General features: G+C 44.7%; 1 protein-coding gene across 10 annotated transcripts in view; it reads right to left on the reverse strand.

The window, feature by feature from the left end:
- Window positions 1–17,580, reverse strand: part of BTBD11 (BTB domain containing 11) — a 445,015-nt gene that overhangs the window by 97,722 nt on the left and 329,713 nt on the right. For all 10 annotated transcript variants that reach the window (XM_032493388.1, XM_032493389.1, XM_032493393.1 and 7 more), the window contains one exon: window positions 5,966–6,170. In XM_032493388.1, coding sequence (XP_032349279.1) covers window positions 5,966–6,170 — 205 coding nt within the window. The remainder of the gene's footprint in view (window positions 1–5,965; window positions 6,171–17,580) is intronic.

The following is a 17,580-nucleotide window of genomic DNA, read 5'->3' on the forward strand; positions in this document are numbered from 1 at the left end:
CTCTGGCATGTCTCCATTCATCCACTGACTCTGAATTTCTCCAGGACTCACTAGCACTGGGTGGACATTTTAGGGGACTTTTGTGCCAGATGTGATCACTGCCCATAGGAAGATGAGAAAGTAGCATTCTCCCTCTGGGAAATGGCATTCTGCATTGCTGCTTAGGATGCCAGGAAACAACTGTCCTCCTCTTTCCTCCTTCTTGCTGTTGAGGTTCCTAGGATGTCAGCTCAAGGAGTCCTTACGTTGGGGAGTATCAACTGTGGTGCATAAGCCAATCAGTTGTGAGCTGTGTGGCTAACAATGGTCAAAGTAGTGAACTGTGCAAATGATTCACTTGTGTGTTATTTATAAAAACAAGAAAAGTAGAGTAGAAGAGTGCAATAGGCTTTGTCAACTCTTTTGTGTGCCCAGAACCACTGATAAACTTACTGTTTGGAGAATTTGCCATATTACTAGTCTATGGTTCAACAAGGTAGAAATTCACCTTCCCAGATGCCTCTGCAACTAGGGTGCAGGCATGAGACCCAGGCTTCACAGATTTAGAAGCAAGTGGTGTGACACAAATGGAACATGACAAGGCTGGTGGCAGATACATTTCAGTTTTCAGGGCTAGTGGTGGCTGAGGTCCTGCTGGGAGTGTCCAATGCCCAGCATCAGTGGTGTGAGGTCTAGTGTCTATGGCTGTGAGTTCTCTGCTGGAGCAGTTCTGGGGTGCCACGTGGTCACTGTTCCAGGTTGTGTTGCCTCAAAGCCTGCTCCAATGCCCGCCAGAAGCCTCCTTAAGCTCCACTAAACATTTAGACTCATGGGACAATGATAGGCCACTCTTGTCTTGCAGGACAACATCAGATGTTTCCTTTAGTGGGAATTCTTATAACAATTCATCCAGCCATCCTGGAGCTATCTTCTGCCCAGGTGACACCCAGGTGCACAGAGATGAGATCCACTCGGGTGTTTGTGGGAACTGCCCTGCTTCATGAGCCCCAATATCTTTTGTAACAACTCCAGAGACATAGCTTCCAAGGTCCCTGAAAGGGACATTGCCAGTTATAAGAATCAGTAAATTCAAGGAAGCCCAAAGCTTTGGGTATTTATCAAGTATTTATAGTACTACAAGGCCAGATCTAATGCACCAATCTAGGGTCATTTTGACCATAAGCAATGTTGCTTAGTAACACAGTTAAACTGCAATTTTTATTAGGTTTCTAGGGGAACAGAGCTAGAGAATTAGTCCAAGATCAAATTCTTATGCAGGAGGGAAAACGATTTGGTAACCCTCTGCCTACACTGGGCCTCTCAGAGGTTTTCTTTCTGCTTTAAGGAAGTTCAACTTTTGCAATGAAGCATTCCTACTAGTAGTGCTGTTTATATCAAGGATATCTCTGCCTACTTGCGTTTTGATATACATTCCTTAGTGGGAAAGAATGGGAAGTGTTATAACTAGAATACTGGAAATTTTGCATAACCCTGAGTATGTCTATTGTACTCCATTAAAATCTGAATATCACTTGTCACATACTGATGTGCTGGGGTGATCTTTTGGTAGGGTTTCTTGGAAGATGTGTTTGGGTACCATTAGCTTCTAATGTCTGTTAAATTTGTTTTATTAACTCCTTTTCCTCAAGTGTAAATTCTTCCATTTGTTAAGACTGTTCTGTTTCTCCCATTAGTTTTCCTCAAATAGTTGGTGACTGGTGATTGTATACTCATGTCTGTGGTTGAGATTCCCCTGGTAGACCATCTACCACATCTACTTGCACAGCTCTGCTTACAAAAGGGGTGAGGGCTGCCACAGCCTAGGTACAAATTCTGGTTTGTTTTCTGTGAGACTGGGGCAGAATAGAGCTACCTAATTGTCTAGTCCTCTACATGAAGCTGATCACTGTTTCTCTCAGGCATTACCAGCTACTTCAGGTGACAAAATACTTCTATTTATCCTACTCTTTTTTCATTTGTGGTAGCAAATTACTGAAATCATCCATGGCCAAACACATCTAGGAATCCCTAGTATTTCCAGTAATGATATTGGGGAGGAAAGTCTTATAGATTTAAGATGCTTCTATTAAAAAACAGAAGTCTCTTATGGCCTCTACCCTCAAAATTAAGGTGTTTATATTTAGCATTACTGTTTGGAAAAGAAATATTGCCTAATTGTAATCTTAAAAATTCATCTGAGTTTTTTTAAAAAATAAAAGTATCTGAGGGAACTGGATGATTTTAGATGCTCAAAAAATAGTGACCAAAATTCTGGAAAAACTTAAACTACAGAAATTTCATACTGGCACTGAGCTTCATCAAAACCCTGCAATGAAAAATGAAACTATCCAAAACAAATGTAGCAACTTGAAAGCCGGGTCCACATCAAAGAGTAAAATGGTACATGGTGGCTGTGTTCCAAATACTCCAGCCAAGAAAGGCTCTCTGACAAGCAGAGGTGGTTTGAGGCACAAAACAATCCATATTTCAGTCAACAAATGTGTCCCAGGCTTTCTGCTGGGATGGGAAAAAAGTACATAATATTCAGCCCCTGTTCCTGAAGAGCTTAGCATCTATGGAAAACCATATAAGTACACGGCCTTACTGAAATTCACCAGAATAGAGACAAACAGTCAAGGAGATGTTGTTTGATTTGGGGGGGCGGGGCCAGGAGACAGAAAGAGAGAAAAGAGCTCCAAATTTAAATCTTCCCTCCCGCTGGAAGTGTCTTGTTTGTAAGTTTTAGTGCGAAGCTGGTGTAAACACAGAATGAAAACAGTTAGAGCCTGCTCTCCTCTGAAGCCCTTCCCTGTGTGTTTTCAGATGCTAATGAACACCAGTGCATATTCTATCACAAAATGGGAAGAAACAGCTTTTTATCTAGAAGGAACCACACACAGGCTTCTTTAGGGACAATGATAATAGCATTTAAAAGCCAAAAAACAAAAATAAAAAGTAGATGTATAATATTAGTCACTTTTTTGGGGGGGACGGTGAGGGGCACCCCCTTATGTCAGGCATGGCACTGATGTCTTAGCTACAATATCTAATTTGTTGCTCACACCAGTCCCAGGAGTCTGGTCTTGCCCTCACTTTACAGCTGAGAAGAGTTTCAGTGGGGTGAAATGATTCACTCAAGGTCTCAGAACTAGAAGAAGCAGAGCTGGGATACAAACCCAAAGGTTGATCTGACTCCCAAATCCATACTCTTTCCAGAGGACCAAAGTCAACAGAACTCAAAAAATGACAAGTTCCACTTTCCATTTTGTGTTGTCCCTGAAAATTCAATCAAGAAGGAATGGAAAGACCAAGATAAGTGACTTCAACAAATTCTGGGACATGTTCTCTTTACTTGGCTTTCTCTTGCAGCTCATGCCTCTTTAAAACTTGTCCCAGAAAGTTTGAAATCCTCCGACAGTCTCCATAGACTTATAGCCACTTCAACTACACTCTGAATCCTGAAATAGATTCAAGAAGGGAAGATGGAAACTGCATAATAGAAAATATAACGGGAGCCATGCAACCGTGTTGAGTTGGGGGCAGGGGGCATGTCACAAGGTGAGATTTATATTTTAGAAGTTTCGGTCTGGTGGCCGTGAGGATGGAGCTGGCCAGAGAATAATAAGCTTCACATCCAGAGAGATCATTTAGAAATCAAGTGTAGTATGAGAGAACGAGGGCCTGAACCATGCGGTAGCCACAGTCTGGGGAGGAAGGATTGGAGAAATAAGAGATGGCACCGAGACATAGCATCAACAAGACCTGCTGACCAGCTGGTTGTAGGAGGGAGTGAAGGAGAGGAAGGATTGAGTCCCAGTTTTCTGACTTGGGTGACTGGGTTGATGGTGATGCCATTCTTAGAGACTGGGGATAAAGGAGGAATAGTTCGTTTTAGGGGGAAAGATGCTGGCTTTAGTTTCGAGGTGGTTGTGAGCACTCCTGATGGAAATGTTACAAAGGCAGCTAGATGGCTCTGTCCAGCTAGATAGCTCTGTCCATTCTTTCGTTCTGCAAATATTTATTGACTTCATGATATATACCAGATGTTAAGCTTGCCATTAGGTGTGGAGTGACAACCAAAACAGACATGTTCTGTGCCCTCACGAAGCCCATAGGCAATAAACAAGCAAATATATACACACACACACATATAGTGTTGGGCAGAAAAGAATAAGGTGCCCTGAGAAGAAGAACCATCCTGAGAGTGTGAGATTTGACAGTGGAAACTGGAAGGCTGGGTTGAACAAGTTTCGGTAGCTCAGAGGAGGTGATATCTGGCTGGAGATGGGGGTGGTGGGCATCTACATAGAGGTGGGAATTAAAGAGGACATGAGGGAGGTGAGTCAGAGAAACTGTCCTTTGGTACAGGCTGTTGGGGTGGCAGTGGGGTCTGAAGAACTAGATATCCCAAAGGCTGAGGCCAATGGTTTCCATCCTCTCAGCCATCACAATTCCCACTCATAGAAAGCAAAGTCTTGGTGCGTCTGACTGAGGTTGTTTTCTGCCCAGGGACCATGGGAATGTTGCCACCGCTCCACCTTGAGCATGTTTGGCACATGTAAATATGCACAGTGTACCCACTGATTTGATTTGGATAGCGGAAGACGTAAGTAATCCCCTCCCCTGATTAAGTAGTTAATCCCAGACTGCAGTGAAATATTGATGCTAACTTGGGATTCTTTAAAAAAAAAAAAGAGGCAACTTCTGTCTTGCCTAAACTCCATCCTCTTAACTGAAAGTCAAGAGACACCATTTAGGAGCCAAATTAAGCCCAATTCATCCTGGCAGAAACAGAACATCCAATGAGAATTTCAAAACCACTTGGAACCATTTAACAGAGAAAAGAAAACTGCATTGAGCCCAAATTGGGAGTTGTTCAGCTGTGTTTAGAAAATATCTACACCAACAATAATAAAAGGGGACATTTATTGCATTCAATTTTTAAACAGCCCTATGAAGGATTTATTCTTAGTAGCCCTATTTTGTAGATGAAAAAACTGAGGCACAGGGAGGTTAAAGCACTTTTCCAAGACATCCTGTTTTTGAATTGGAAGAGCCTGGATTTGAACCCAGAAGTCTAGATCACAGAGCCTGCTCTTTTAATCACCCTTGATAAACAAGGTTACTACTGCAGTAGTTAGAGTGAACAAGCCTGTGGATACAAGAAGGGGGGGGGGCTGGTTTGTAAGATGCTGAGGGGAGATGAGCTCTGTGGACCTGTTCCCAGAGGAAGAGGGGACACCTCCAGGCAGCCTTCTCTCCTGATGGTGGTTTGGACACCCTGCCTCTGAGAGGGTGAAACTAACCACAGAGAATCCTGGGGTTTTCCAGGTAGAAGGGAAACTTGGAACTGCTTAATTCAGCTACTGGTTGACAGATGGCGAGGCTGAGGCACTGGGAAGTGGAGAGATGGCGCTCAGAAGCAGCAGAAGCCAGGTAGAGGGACCTTCCCCTCCCCAGAAGCCCTCCCTTCCTTCTCTGTCGTGAGGATTCTGCTTCACAGAACAGCTATGCTCCCACCCACCTGAGAGGCCCACTTCTGGCTGAGCAGGTGTTACGGTTTCCCCCTGGAGTCACCAGGGTAGCCAGGATGAAATGAATATAAGACATTTCCCATCCAAGGAGCTGGCATCCCCCCAAACTGCCTCCACAAAGAAGCATTCCATCCCGCCCCAGCACGACAGAGGCCCTTATCCCTCCTGAATTTGCAGACCCACTCTTCTGACCCAAGTCACTTTTATCCCAAACTGGACCAGGCCTATGCAAAGCCATTTCAAAGATCCCACCCAGGTGTCAGATATCTACTCAGCCACAAGAGTCCCATCTGGACCCCTCCTGCGAGTTTTTGGAAACAGGGCAGTTCTGACCCCCAGCATCCCTCCCCAACCGCTGCACCTCCCTAGAGGCAGTACCCACCCACCACAAGGTGGTGTTGGCCAGAGGGGAGCACTTCTCTTTGGATATCCAAGGCCAACACAAGTCTTACCTTTCCACCTGGAGGTTGACTTTGGAGGGCTCCACATTGGGATTCTCCCACTCCATCTGCGGGCAGTGCATGAAATAGCAAAGGGTGTACAGGGCCTCAGGCTCCCAGTAGAGCGCACCCTGCTTGTGGTGCAGGGGGGTGCCGTTTCCGTGGTGCTTGGCGTTGAGGGGCTGCAGGTGATGCATAGCTCGGGACACCAGGTCACCTGTGGACAGAAGTAAGATTTCAGATTCTGCAGGCAGCCAAGACTTTGCAGAGATGTGCCTGAAGATCTCTGCAGAGATTCTGATCCTGGCATTCCCTCGTTCAATGGGAGTGGTCCCAGGGGTCCTCCAGGCCACACATCAAGCAGAGGGGAAAGCACTTGTTCATCCACCACACGACTGTCGAGGGCTTAGCAGGTTTGGGGAGCTGCTTCAAGCACAGAGTGCTGCTAAGATAATCCCAGTCCCGCCCTTCTGGAACCCAATGTTTCTACAAGGCACCCAAAGCCCTTTGTCCATGTCTGTTTCCAGCCTCCCTCACCTCAGGACATCCCCTTTGTCACATCCTCTGCTGTGGCCAATACTGCCTTCACTGTAGTCACAGGAATGGTCTATAGTGTCTATTGTGCCTATGCTATTCCTTTATCCAGAACATTCTCTCTCTCCTCTTCTCCAGGCTAACTCCTACTGATCATCCAGGTATCAGCTCATATATTAACTTCACCAGGAAACCATTCTGGAATCTCCCTTATTCCCCTGTCTGTTATCACACTGTCTTTTCCTTGTTACAGCATTTAGGGCACTGGGTTAGAATGTTCTTTTTGTAGGTCTTTCCCAACAATAGCAACTCAGTCCTAAATTTGCCAGCACAGTTCTGAGCACTTTAATTCATTTAATTCTCACAACACCCTATAAAGTAGTGTACCTTTATGAACCCATTTTATAGAGGAGGAAACAGAGGCCCAAAGAGGTTAAATAACTTCTCAAGGTTGCACAGCTATGGGCGGCAGGGCCAGGATTTGAACCCAAGGCAGTCTGGCTCCAGAATCCATGCACGTAACCACACTCCTTGAGGGGCTTGTTTTACTCTTTTCAAAACCCTGGGAACACTCTAGTTTCTCTCATGCTTTCTCCGAAGGAAACCAGACTTCGTCTTAATCAAACCAAACTGGCACACACCCAGGTTGGCCGTGGAGGGAAGATCTTCATGTAGGAGGCTGGTTGGGCCTGAAGCCCTGACTTTTTTTGGCTAAGATGGTGTTTTCTAAATTTGGGTTGCTTGTTAAGTGAACTTCATGAGTGTAGCTGTACCCACCTGCACCATTATTTACTTAATTTTAAATGGACTCAATTTTGTTTTTTTAAAAAAATACATATATCTAAAAGGAAACATTATATCACTGCCATAAATGGAAAATCAGCATCACTTGATGAAAAATTGGTATCTCTTGCCAGAAACAGAAGGTCATTTTGAAAGTTAATTTGATGAAAACAAAACAGTGCAATGAGTTTATAGCTGAATTCTGGCCCTGCTTTCTTTTGTAATAAATAACAAGTGTTAGAAAGGTGTTAGGGGCTCATATCACATGAAGACTTTCCTCTTAGAGCCATCAAAATTAAACCAGAATTTAATCGAATCACTCCATGACCAATGTTACTTAATGCACTGCCCTTTTCCACTTGAAATCAGCTCACCCACAGTGGGAGGTATCCCACATTTGAGGAGACACTTGTCTAAGATATCTGTGATGATTAGTTCTTTGTGTCAACTGGGCGAGGCTGTGGTGCCCAGTTGGCTGGTCAATCATTAGTCTAGAGGTTGCCATGAAGCTATCTTTTTACATGTGATTAACATTTAAATCAGTAGATTGCAAATAAAGCAGATAACTCTCCATAATGTTGGCCTCCTCCAATCAGTTGAAGGCCTTAGGAGAAAAGACAGGACCTCAAAGAGGAAGGAATTCTGCCTTCAGACTCATGACTGAAACATCAACTCTTACTGGAATGTAAAGGCCCCTTTCTAGCCCCTGGTGGGGTGGGAGATTGTCTCCCCTATTCCCAATCCCTCACTCCCCAGTCGAAAGCAGGCCTGCAGGGCCTGGTTACCTTTTAACATGACACTTTTACCTAAAATCCAAACCCAAGAAAGTGAGGCCCAGTCAGAGGCAGGAGTTTCTCCTCTGAAGGTCTAAAGCCTGCCTTCTAGGCCCCCATTTCATGTCTGAGGGAGGGGCCACTTCCTCAAAAGAAGATTGACAGAGAACTATTCACCCACTTTATGGGAGTCGACTACAGAGATGAGCTCCCAGCTGAGGGCAGAAATGGCAAATACTCCTCTTTCCATTCCATGTCCTTGGCAGACATACTTAATCAATCTCAGAGCTCTTATCCACTGAATTAGATGGAGCCTTAAAATCCTTCTCAAGACATGATTCCAGGTGGTCACTATTTCTGATAGGGGTTGTCAGAGGAAAGGAAACTTCCACATTGTCAGAGTCCTAAGACCTAATCAGAATGACCTAACCAGTATAAAATCCAGACAACAGATGCAGAGGGTAAACAGACAGCAGTAGGGGAATGTTTCCTGACATCCCTCTACCTCTGACCAAGCCTAACCCAGAGCCTGCCCCTCCTGCTCTCCATTTCCCACAGCAGGAAAATATACCCAAGAAATCCCTGACAGAATTAGAGAAGGAAATTCTCTTTTAGAGGAAGATGGGCAGGAAACTCAAGGGGACCTGCAGATGGAAAATGTGGAGAACCACTGCTTAAAGTTAGGTAGGAGTCAGGTGAAGGAATTCAAATCCCAGATCTGCCACTGATCTGTGTGATCACCAGCAGGTCAATGACCCTCTCAGGTGAAGAAATGCTACTTCCCCATCAGGTGGCTGTGAAGGTTAAGTGCAAATAAGGAAGTACCTGTCACATTGTAGGCACTAAATCGGCAGCTCTAAGGCTCATGTCCTGCCTACTCTTCCTCCTTTCTGGTTGGGGGACTGAGAAGTTGGGGGTTTGGGACATTGAAGGCCAGTCCTGCCAGTGTCCCAGCCCAGAGTCTGATTTGCCACCTCATGCTGGAGTTGACTTTTAAAGGAATCTACGCTCCAGGCATCCCTTTGGGGTGCATTTAGGTCCTTAGTTGCCTCTTCCTCCCTTTTCTCTCTACCCTTTCATCTGTTAGGGATCTCACTTCCTGGCAGGGAGAAAACAGGAAGCCTGGTTCCTGCCTCCAGCCAGTCTCGTCAGTCCACTCTAATAAGGGGCTGCTCCAGTCACTGGTCCAAATAAGAGAGCAGAGTCAGTACAAGTTGAGAAGGAATCTAGAAGAAAACACCAGGTCCAGGGTGGGATCAAGTACAATGACAATGTTTTGAAGTTCCTGATGAGGACGCTGACCTAGAATAGAGGGCAGGAGGCACAGAGGCAGGAATCACAATATACTGAGCTCCTGCCAGTCTCAGGCTGTTGAGATACATTTTATGGTTTAATTTATGGAAGAGCAGCATGGGTCAGATACTACTGCACCTACTTCAGAGATGGGGAAATAGGTGGAAGGGTAAATTTATCCAGGTGTCACTCAGGAAGCGGCAGGTGACTCCAACCTGGATTCCAGGGCTCGTGTTCTTCATCATTACAGCATAGAATCTCCAAACAGGCACTGATCTGGAATCTACCTTTGGGTGTGGTCTTTGAAGAACCCTGGGGAAGAATCTGAGGCTTAAATCCCAAGTCTCCCAAGGTATATGCCATTGTAGATTCCAGGGTGGGGCCGCCTTGGTGGGTGGGGGCTTGGGAGGTGGGTCCACTTCTGCAGATGGAGCAGTTTCCAGCTCAGGGTTCCCAGAGTCTGATGGGCCTGCAAGAGTAGGGTGGCGGGGAGAGGGGCTGACAAGTCCATCTGCATAAGTGACCACTCTTGAAGGAAAATCATCCTAAGGAAAGAGATCCTGGGCAGGCGCACAAGGATAATCAGCAATGTGGTAGGCTGTGAAGCTGGTTCTGGACCCAAGAGAAACCTAGTCTCTCAGATCAGACCCTCTGCTCAGCCCCCAGCAGAGCTGAAAGAGCTTTTCCCTGAAAACCATGGAAAGGAGTAGGAGCCTGGGCAGCTCAGCTCGGGGGCCATGGAATGATGCTGTGGAGGATAACAGCAAACACACATCTGGCATTTCCTGTGTTCAGAGCAGTTCTAAGAACTTTATATATATGCCCCCTTGAGTGCCACACACCCAGTGAGGTTTGTCTTGATAACATCTCCATTTTACAAATGAGGAAACAGAAGGCACAGGGAGAGGATCTGGCTGAAATCATACTGCCACTGGGTGCAAGAACTGGGCTTCAAACTGCTGCCATTTGGGAGTAGAGCACACGCTTTTAGTGGCCGTGCCACCCTGGCTCCCTGAAGGTAGAAGGGAGTCTCTCTTCATTGGTGGCAGCATAAACACATCAGGAGCTCCAAAGATCACTGCTGGCTTGGGTGCACCCAGAGTTGGCGGAATAGCTCAGCACTTGTTTAACTGGCCTCTGTTGGTAACAGCATCCTTGGTGGGCACAGAGTGGGAATGAGCCCCCGAGGCTGCAGGAGGCAGGGCTGATGGCAACAGCCTGGAAAGGACAGGAGACTTTCCATAGCTGTCCGCAGCTATGATGTCAGGGTCGCCTCAGCCACAGGCAAGATCTAAGGTTTCATGAAGTTTCTCGGGCAGCCAAGGCCTCAGGCTGAGCCACAGCAGGGCAGCAAGAAGGGGTGACAACATGTGAGGTGCCGCCTGGGACTCTCACATAGCACCGGTGAGCTTTTCAGAGGGGCTGGATTTCTAGTGAATTTGCACTTAGAGGGGCAAGTTCTGAGAAACTGCTGGTGGGCTGACCTCACGCACAGGGGGTGCGGCTGGAAGGATGAGAGATCCCCGACAACTGACCCATCTCAACACTCTCTGTCCTCCTGGAAGAAACAGCATGGGAGAGCAGAGGGGAAGTGAAGAGAGAAAGGCTTCCATCAGGAAGACCTGAGAAGCAATTCTGCTTCTAAATAGTGGGCCACACTGTGACCACTGGAAGGAGAAGACAGAGGCACTGCTAGGTGCCTGGCCAAAGAATCAAAGCCCCAGAGACCCCAGAGTGGCCTCCAAGCTGATTCAGAGTGTTCTCCCAGGACTCCTCTCTGTGGCATCCCGCAGGGGGAAACGTCACTGTCACTATTAATGTGAACGACAGTAATAGCTGCTGTTTGATAAACGCCGACACTGTGCCAGGCACTGAAAAAGCACCTCACATGCACTGTTCCTAATCCTCACAAGATTCTTTAGGGTATGTGTTATCTTATTTCAACTTTACAGCAGTGATCCACAACCAGGGTGATTTTGCCTCCCAGGGGACACCTGGCAATATCTGGAGACATTTCTGGATGTCATCTCCAGCGGTGGGGGTGCTGCTACTTAATCTAATGGGTAGAGGTAAGAGATGTTGCTAAACACAGATCTGTCCTTACAACAAAGAATTTAGTCCAAATGTCAATAATGCCCAGGTTGAGAAACACTGTTTTACTATAAAGAAACTGAGGGTCAAGTTCACAAGGTTAGTAAGAGAGAGAAAAGATTCCAACCTGGATCTGTCTGTCTCTAATGCTTGTGCTCTTCACCCTACACTGACCTGAGTCCTTTCAGAGATAGCCCACTGCAGCTGTGGCCAGCTCCGAGTCCACGATGAGGCAATCGGGATTATGTTGCCAAGGTTTAATGAATGCTCCTTACCCTTAATTCAATAATTCCACTTCTGGGACTCTGTCCCAATGTTACAATGAAAATGCAGCAAAATCCTCATGCCCAAGGATTTTTCACCCAAACCTTATTTACAGGATCCAAAGTTTGACAAAGAAACAAGTGTTTAAAAATCAGAGCATGGTTAAATAAACTCTGGTATATGACAAAAGAATAAGCTTATTCTTAAAAATTATTTAAAAATGTTATTTAAGATATTTACATAGAGCTGCAATAAATAAAAAAAAAACCTCATGTTAAAATGGTAAGTGGGGAAAAAAAAGTGAAATTCAAAATTGCATACAGTGTGATCAGGATTATGTTATTAGAAAAAACATGCACTGAGAAAATATTAGAGAAAAAACATCAAATTGTTGACCAAGGATTTCTCTGCCTCCTGGAATTGTGGGTGACATTCTTTTCCAACTTCTCTGTCATTTCCAAATTTTGACTTACAGCATGTGCTACTTGGGATTATCAAAATGATAAGCTTACCGAGGTAGTGTTTATTTTCTTGTACCTTCCATCTAGGGTCAGGTTGGGGTACACTCATTTTGAGAGTACTCATAAAAATGCTCAAAACAAGAAAAATCAAAAGGGAGTGGAGAGGAGAAGAGGATCCAAGTCTGGGGCCCCCCTGCACCACTCTTCCAGTTCCCCAAGACACTGGGAAGGCTTTGGCCTTGGTTGGGCTAACCATCTTCTCAAAACATCATTTGGCCTGCTCTGTACTTTAGGTTCCATGCTTTTGTTCTTGTTGTTTAGAGCACCCTTCCCTTCATTCTCCCAGCTACTAAAGACCTTCAAAGCTGTGATCAAATGCCACTTCTTCCATGGAGCCCTCCAGGATGCCCCCACCATCAGAATCAATCTCTCCTGTGTACCCACAACACCTGCTAATAAAGTCCAACGTGCTACTTGTTTAATTCAGATGCGTTCTAATTGCCCACATGTCGGCTTCCGCTACTGAGCTTCACAGGCAGAGACCATGACTCATTCATTGTCCTGTTCCTGAAGAAGCAGTGTAGTGTAGTGGTTAGGAACAAGCTCTCTGGAGTCAGACTGAGTCTGAGCCTCCTACCTGCCACTGATAAGTGGCCTGGTCCCGGGTGAGTTAAGGTCTCTGTATATGGGGATGATTATGACTGAGTGAATGTGTTGTGTGGATTAAATTTATAACACATATAAAGTACCTAGCATTGGTTTCTTCGTTTGAAAAAATGGAGATAATAATTGTATCTACCTCATAGTATTAAATGAAGCAATCATATAAATCACTTAAAGCACTTGGAATAGGTCTGGCACATCCTAAGTTAATAAGCATTCAGCATTATTTCTTCTTTGTATCATCATTGTTATCACCACCATCATCATTTTCACTATCACAATCATTTCTGTCATCACTATCACCATCATCATTTTCATCATCATCATCATCACTATCGTCATCACCATCATTATCATCGTTATCAGCCCAGTATCTTGATCAGAGACTTAAAGGATGTCTCTGATGAGGGCTGGCTAAAGGAGATGGAATTGGCGCACTGATTCTGCAATCGCCAGCTCCATTTCAAATCCTGCTCTACATATGTGCTATCTGCTGCTTCACCTGCCAGCTTCATGAGCCCAAAACAACAAATCCATTTGTCGCTAGATGCACTGAGCTTTGGTGGCTGGAGTTTGGTTCTAGGAGTCTACTTGAGCGCCCACTTACAACCAGGTTCCCCAAATGTCAGCTGTCTGGGAATCACCATTGTAAATTCTCACATATCTGTATGCTGCAGTACAATTTATTTACTTAATATTTTCCCTTAAAATTCTTTCACACAACTAAATGCATTTTCAAAGGAAACTTCATATCAGTGCCATAAAAAGAAAACCAGTATTTTTCTAGTACTCATAAAAATTCACAGCAATTAAAAATAGAAATGTTTTGTGTATCACCTACGATTGTGTCCTGTGCCACCCTTTGGAAAACGCTCTAACCTTCCAGACTCAGGCTATCAGTGAAGTTCTCATTAAGCCATCTTCCTGCATGCAGATGTGACGCCCCCTGGGACAAAGAGCCACACATTCCAATGGTGGGATCCTTTTGCCAAAACCTGTGCCATGACAGCACTCTCAGTTCCTGCCCTGCTCATCATTTCATCCACAGACTATATACTTACTTACTATATACTATGTTTTCAAAACCTCCCACAACCCTAGGGAAGGAGGTATCATCACCCTCATCCAAAACTGTGAATCAGAGTGATCAAGTCACTTGTCATAGGTCACACAGCACAGATAAAGAAACCAAGGCTCTCTCCAGCACCATAAACTGCAGTTTAACTTGTCTCACCAAAAATCCCCTCCCCTTGAAAAAGAAAGAAAAGAAAGACCACGTATTATCCAGGTCATTAGTACAAAGTAATGAGATTTGTTTTTAAGGAGGAGAGCTGGAGGAACAGGGATGAGACAACAGAAGACTGAACTCTGGGTCCAGCAGGAAACTTACCATTCATGCATTCATTCATTCATCAAATATTTATCGAGTTCATTGAGACATTGTTCTAGGCACTGGGGATACAGTCAATGACATTTAAAAATAAGTCTTCATTCTTATGGGGTTTGCAGTCTTGGTGGGGTGGACAGAAAATAAACAAATAAATAAATATATAGTATGTCAGATGGTGCTAAGTGCTATGAAGAAAATTAAAGCAGGAAAGAAAGCAGTGATGGAGGGAGGGGTGAGTGGGGCTGTCATAGGAGGGTCTCTATGAGGACGTGACATTTGAGCAGTGGCCTGAATGAAGTGAGGGAGGAGCTTGGTCAGTATCAAGGGAAAAGCTTTCCACGCAGAAGGAGCAGCAAGTGCAAAAGCCCTGTGGTGGAGTGGAGTATTCAAGAAATACCAAGAGGTCAGTGGCCACTTTATCACGTGAAAGGGTCACAGGTGCATTATAGGGGCTGGAGGCAGGAGGACCTTCTGAAAAGAGCCCATTTGCATTCGAGAAAGCCCCTTGTCCAAGCAATAAGGGTTATTTTTTTTTCTGGTGATACTGTGGAAAGACAATCCAGAAACTCTTTTTATGCACAAGTTGTAAATTAATGGCCCTGTTTTGATTGACTCATGGAGTGGGAACAACAAATTCATAGTTTAGTGTGAAAAGAAAAAACAAAGAGGCATTTTTTGATGAAGCCCTGATTTTTTTCTCTTTAAACAACAGAAAGCAATTATTCTAATTAATGACTGTCCAATTTGATTGTAATTGGGAACTTGGGGGCAAGGCGAGGCGTTGGGCAGAAGAGCTTCAACAAGATCTCAGAGGACAGAAATGTGGCATTGATGGAACCAAATGCAGTTGGTTCAAAAGTGAGAATAGCCAGGGCCCCTGCTTTCCCTGTGGCCTCAGTGTGGGAGACAGAGTGGCTCTGCTTCCCCTAGACCTACTCCTGCCTGGTTCAGGTAAAAAGTCTGCCAGCCAGACTCTAAGTCAACTGTGAAGTTCAGCTCATCACCTTGTGAATTTCCTACAGCTCACGGCCAAGAATCACCAACCTGTGTCAGTCCAAACTGACCTTTGTGTTATCCTGATTTAGCTTCGCATTCAAATAATTGAGACATACAGAGGTTCAGTTCTAGTTCTCTGAGTTCAAAATTCAGTTCAATAGAATATTTAATATTTGACAAGAGTTTCATTAAGCGTTCCCTTCACCTGTAGCATTTTCTCTGGCTTTTATTTCACAGACTAGTTCACTGTGTGTCATTCATTTATTCATTTCACATTCAACAGATATTCCCCAGCTACGGGAGACTGTTAGGTGCCTAGAATGCAAAGCTAAACTAGACACAGCACAGCAGGATAGAAAAGGAACAAACTAGGTTTGAATTGTGACTGCCACTTACTGGCTGTGTGGCTTTGGGTAAAACACATATCCTTCCAAGTCTTAGTTTTCTTACCTGTGAAATGGGAATAAAAATACCTTGAATGTATTTAAAGCATGTGGCACACAGTAGGTGGTCTGGAAATAGTGGATGTATCTTTCACCCCAAGCCATAATGGTCTGAACAAAGAAAGTGCTCTGGACATCATCACTGATGGAGATAGCTCTGGATTTTAGTATGATGCCCTGAGGACGGAGGCAGGAGGTATACAGGGAGAAGTCTCAGCCAGCAAGGATGGTCCCCCACCTAGGTACTTGGTGAGGAAGGTACTTGGTAACCTTTGTGAATTTTCACATTCCCAGTGGTTTTGAGGAGAGCATCCACAATGCATCATACAGAGCAAACTGCAGATTCTCAGACCTGGAAGGAACAGAGATCTGACCAACACTCTGGTCTTACAGAGGGGCGATCTCATTCCACCTGGAACATATAGAAATATCTCCTGGACAGACTCTAGTCCAGTGGTGATGGGTGGAAGTTCTGCCTTGAGAACTGGATTCAGTTTCAAGCCATCAGCTTACAAGGGTGCTTGATCTTAGACAAGTTGTTTATCCTTTTCTTGCTTCCGTTCCTATGTCAGTGTGGATAATAATGGTTACATTGGAAATAACTCACGGATATTTTTCATAGTTCCCTAGCTCAGTAACATCGGTGCTGCTATTATTACTGTTGGCTATTAAGAAAGCCACAGTCAGGGGTTCTGCCCTCAAGCCTGAACAGCCTGATTCAAGAACAGGGATGGCTGTGAACAAACCCTCTCCATCTCCCTTTGCTGGAAAAATAGTGCTTTCTGGAATCCACACTCGCAGAGAAACCTTTGAATATGAAGAACAGCTCTCTATGTACACAGAGAAGGAAAGGCTGTATTGATTCAGACCACAGAGCAAGCAAGTTCAATTATAGTCAGATCAGAAACAAAGGCAATTTTATTACCTTCCGTCCCCGACGTGGCTTATCAACGTGTTTCCGTGCATACGTTCTATGGGGCTGACTTAATGAATGTTAAGGAACCCACTCATAATTAGCAGCACCCATTTGTGTGCCAACAATTCATATGCAAAAGTCAACATTCAACGACAATGACAGGGTTTAATTTAAATAGCAAATTGTCCTTACAAACAATTTACGCAGCAAGCCGGTCCTGCAGTCTGCCTGCTAAGGTGAAGTGCAGATTTGTTTAGCAAAGCCTTTCCTCCAAGAGGGACTGGAATGAAGCAGAGCCCCAGCTCAGGTGCTAGGAGGGGCCCTTAAAATATCCCAGGACCAGCTTTTGAGACCCTAGGGAAGAACATGTGGGGGCCTCTTCCCAGGTTGTGCCCACGCAGATGTGAACCAACACTGTAGGCAGATTCGGCATTTCCAAGGTCATGGACATGTCTTAGAAATTTGCGGAGTCCCAGAGAATATGGCATTTCTTCTTCAAGATGTTTCCCAACAGGGGCTGCTCGGATCGCCTACATCTGAGTCCCTGGGGAGCTATTAAAATGCAGACATTTCCTTATCCCATCCCAATTGTTGCAGGTATCTCAAAATATCATTCACACACATCACTACTTCAAAATAGTGGGTCATCAGAGCTGCTGCTAGATCTTGTTTTATAATGTTCTGATGAAAAAGCTTAGAATGACTATACCCAAATTTAGGTAAAATATTTTAATAATTGTATTTTAATATAATTAGCTTCCTTTATAAACTCCTACACTGAAAAAATAAAATTTCATGCATTTAAAAATATTATTCTGGGGGATGGGAATAGCTCAGTGGCAGAGTGCATGCTTAGCATATGCGAAGTCCTGGGTTCAATCCCAAGTACCTCCACTAAAAAAATAAAAATATTATTCTGAGGCAGAGTCCACTGGCTTCATCAGATTGCCAGAGGGGTCCATAGCACCTGAAAGTGTAAGAACCATCATACAACTGACTAGTAGCTGAAAACTCTGTAAT

The sequence above is a fragment of the Camelus ferus genome, chromosome 12 (assembly GCF_009834535.1).
Source record: "Camelus ferus isolate YT-003-E chromosome 12, BCGSAC_Cfer_1.0, whole genome shotgun sequence".
In the NCBI taxonomy this organism is placed as follows: domain Eukaryota; kingdom Metazoa; phylum Chordata; class Mammalia; order Artiodactyla; family Camelidae; genus Camelus; species Camelus ferus.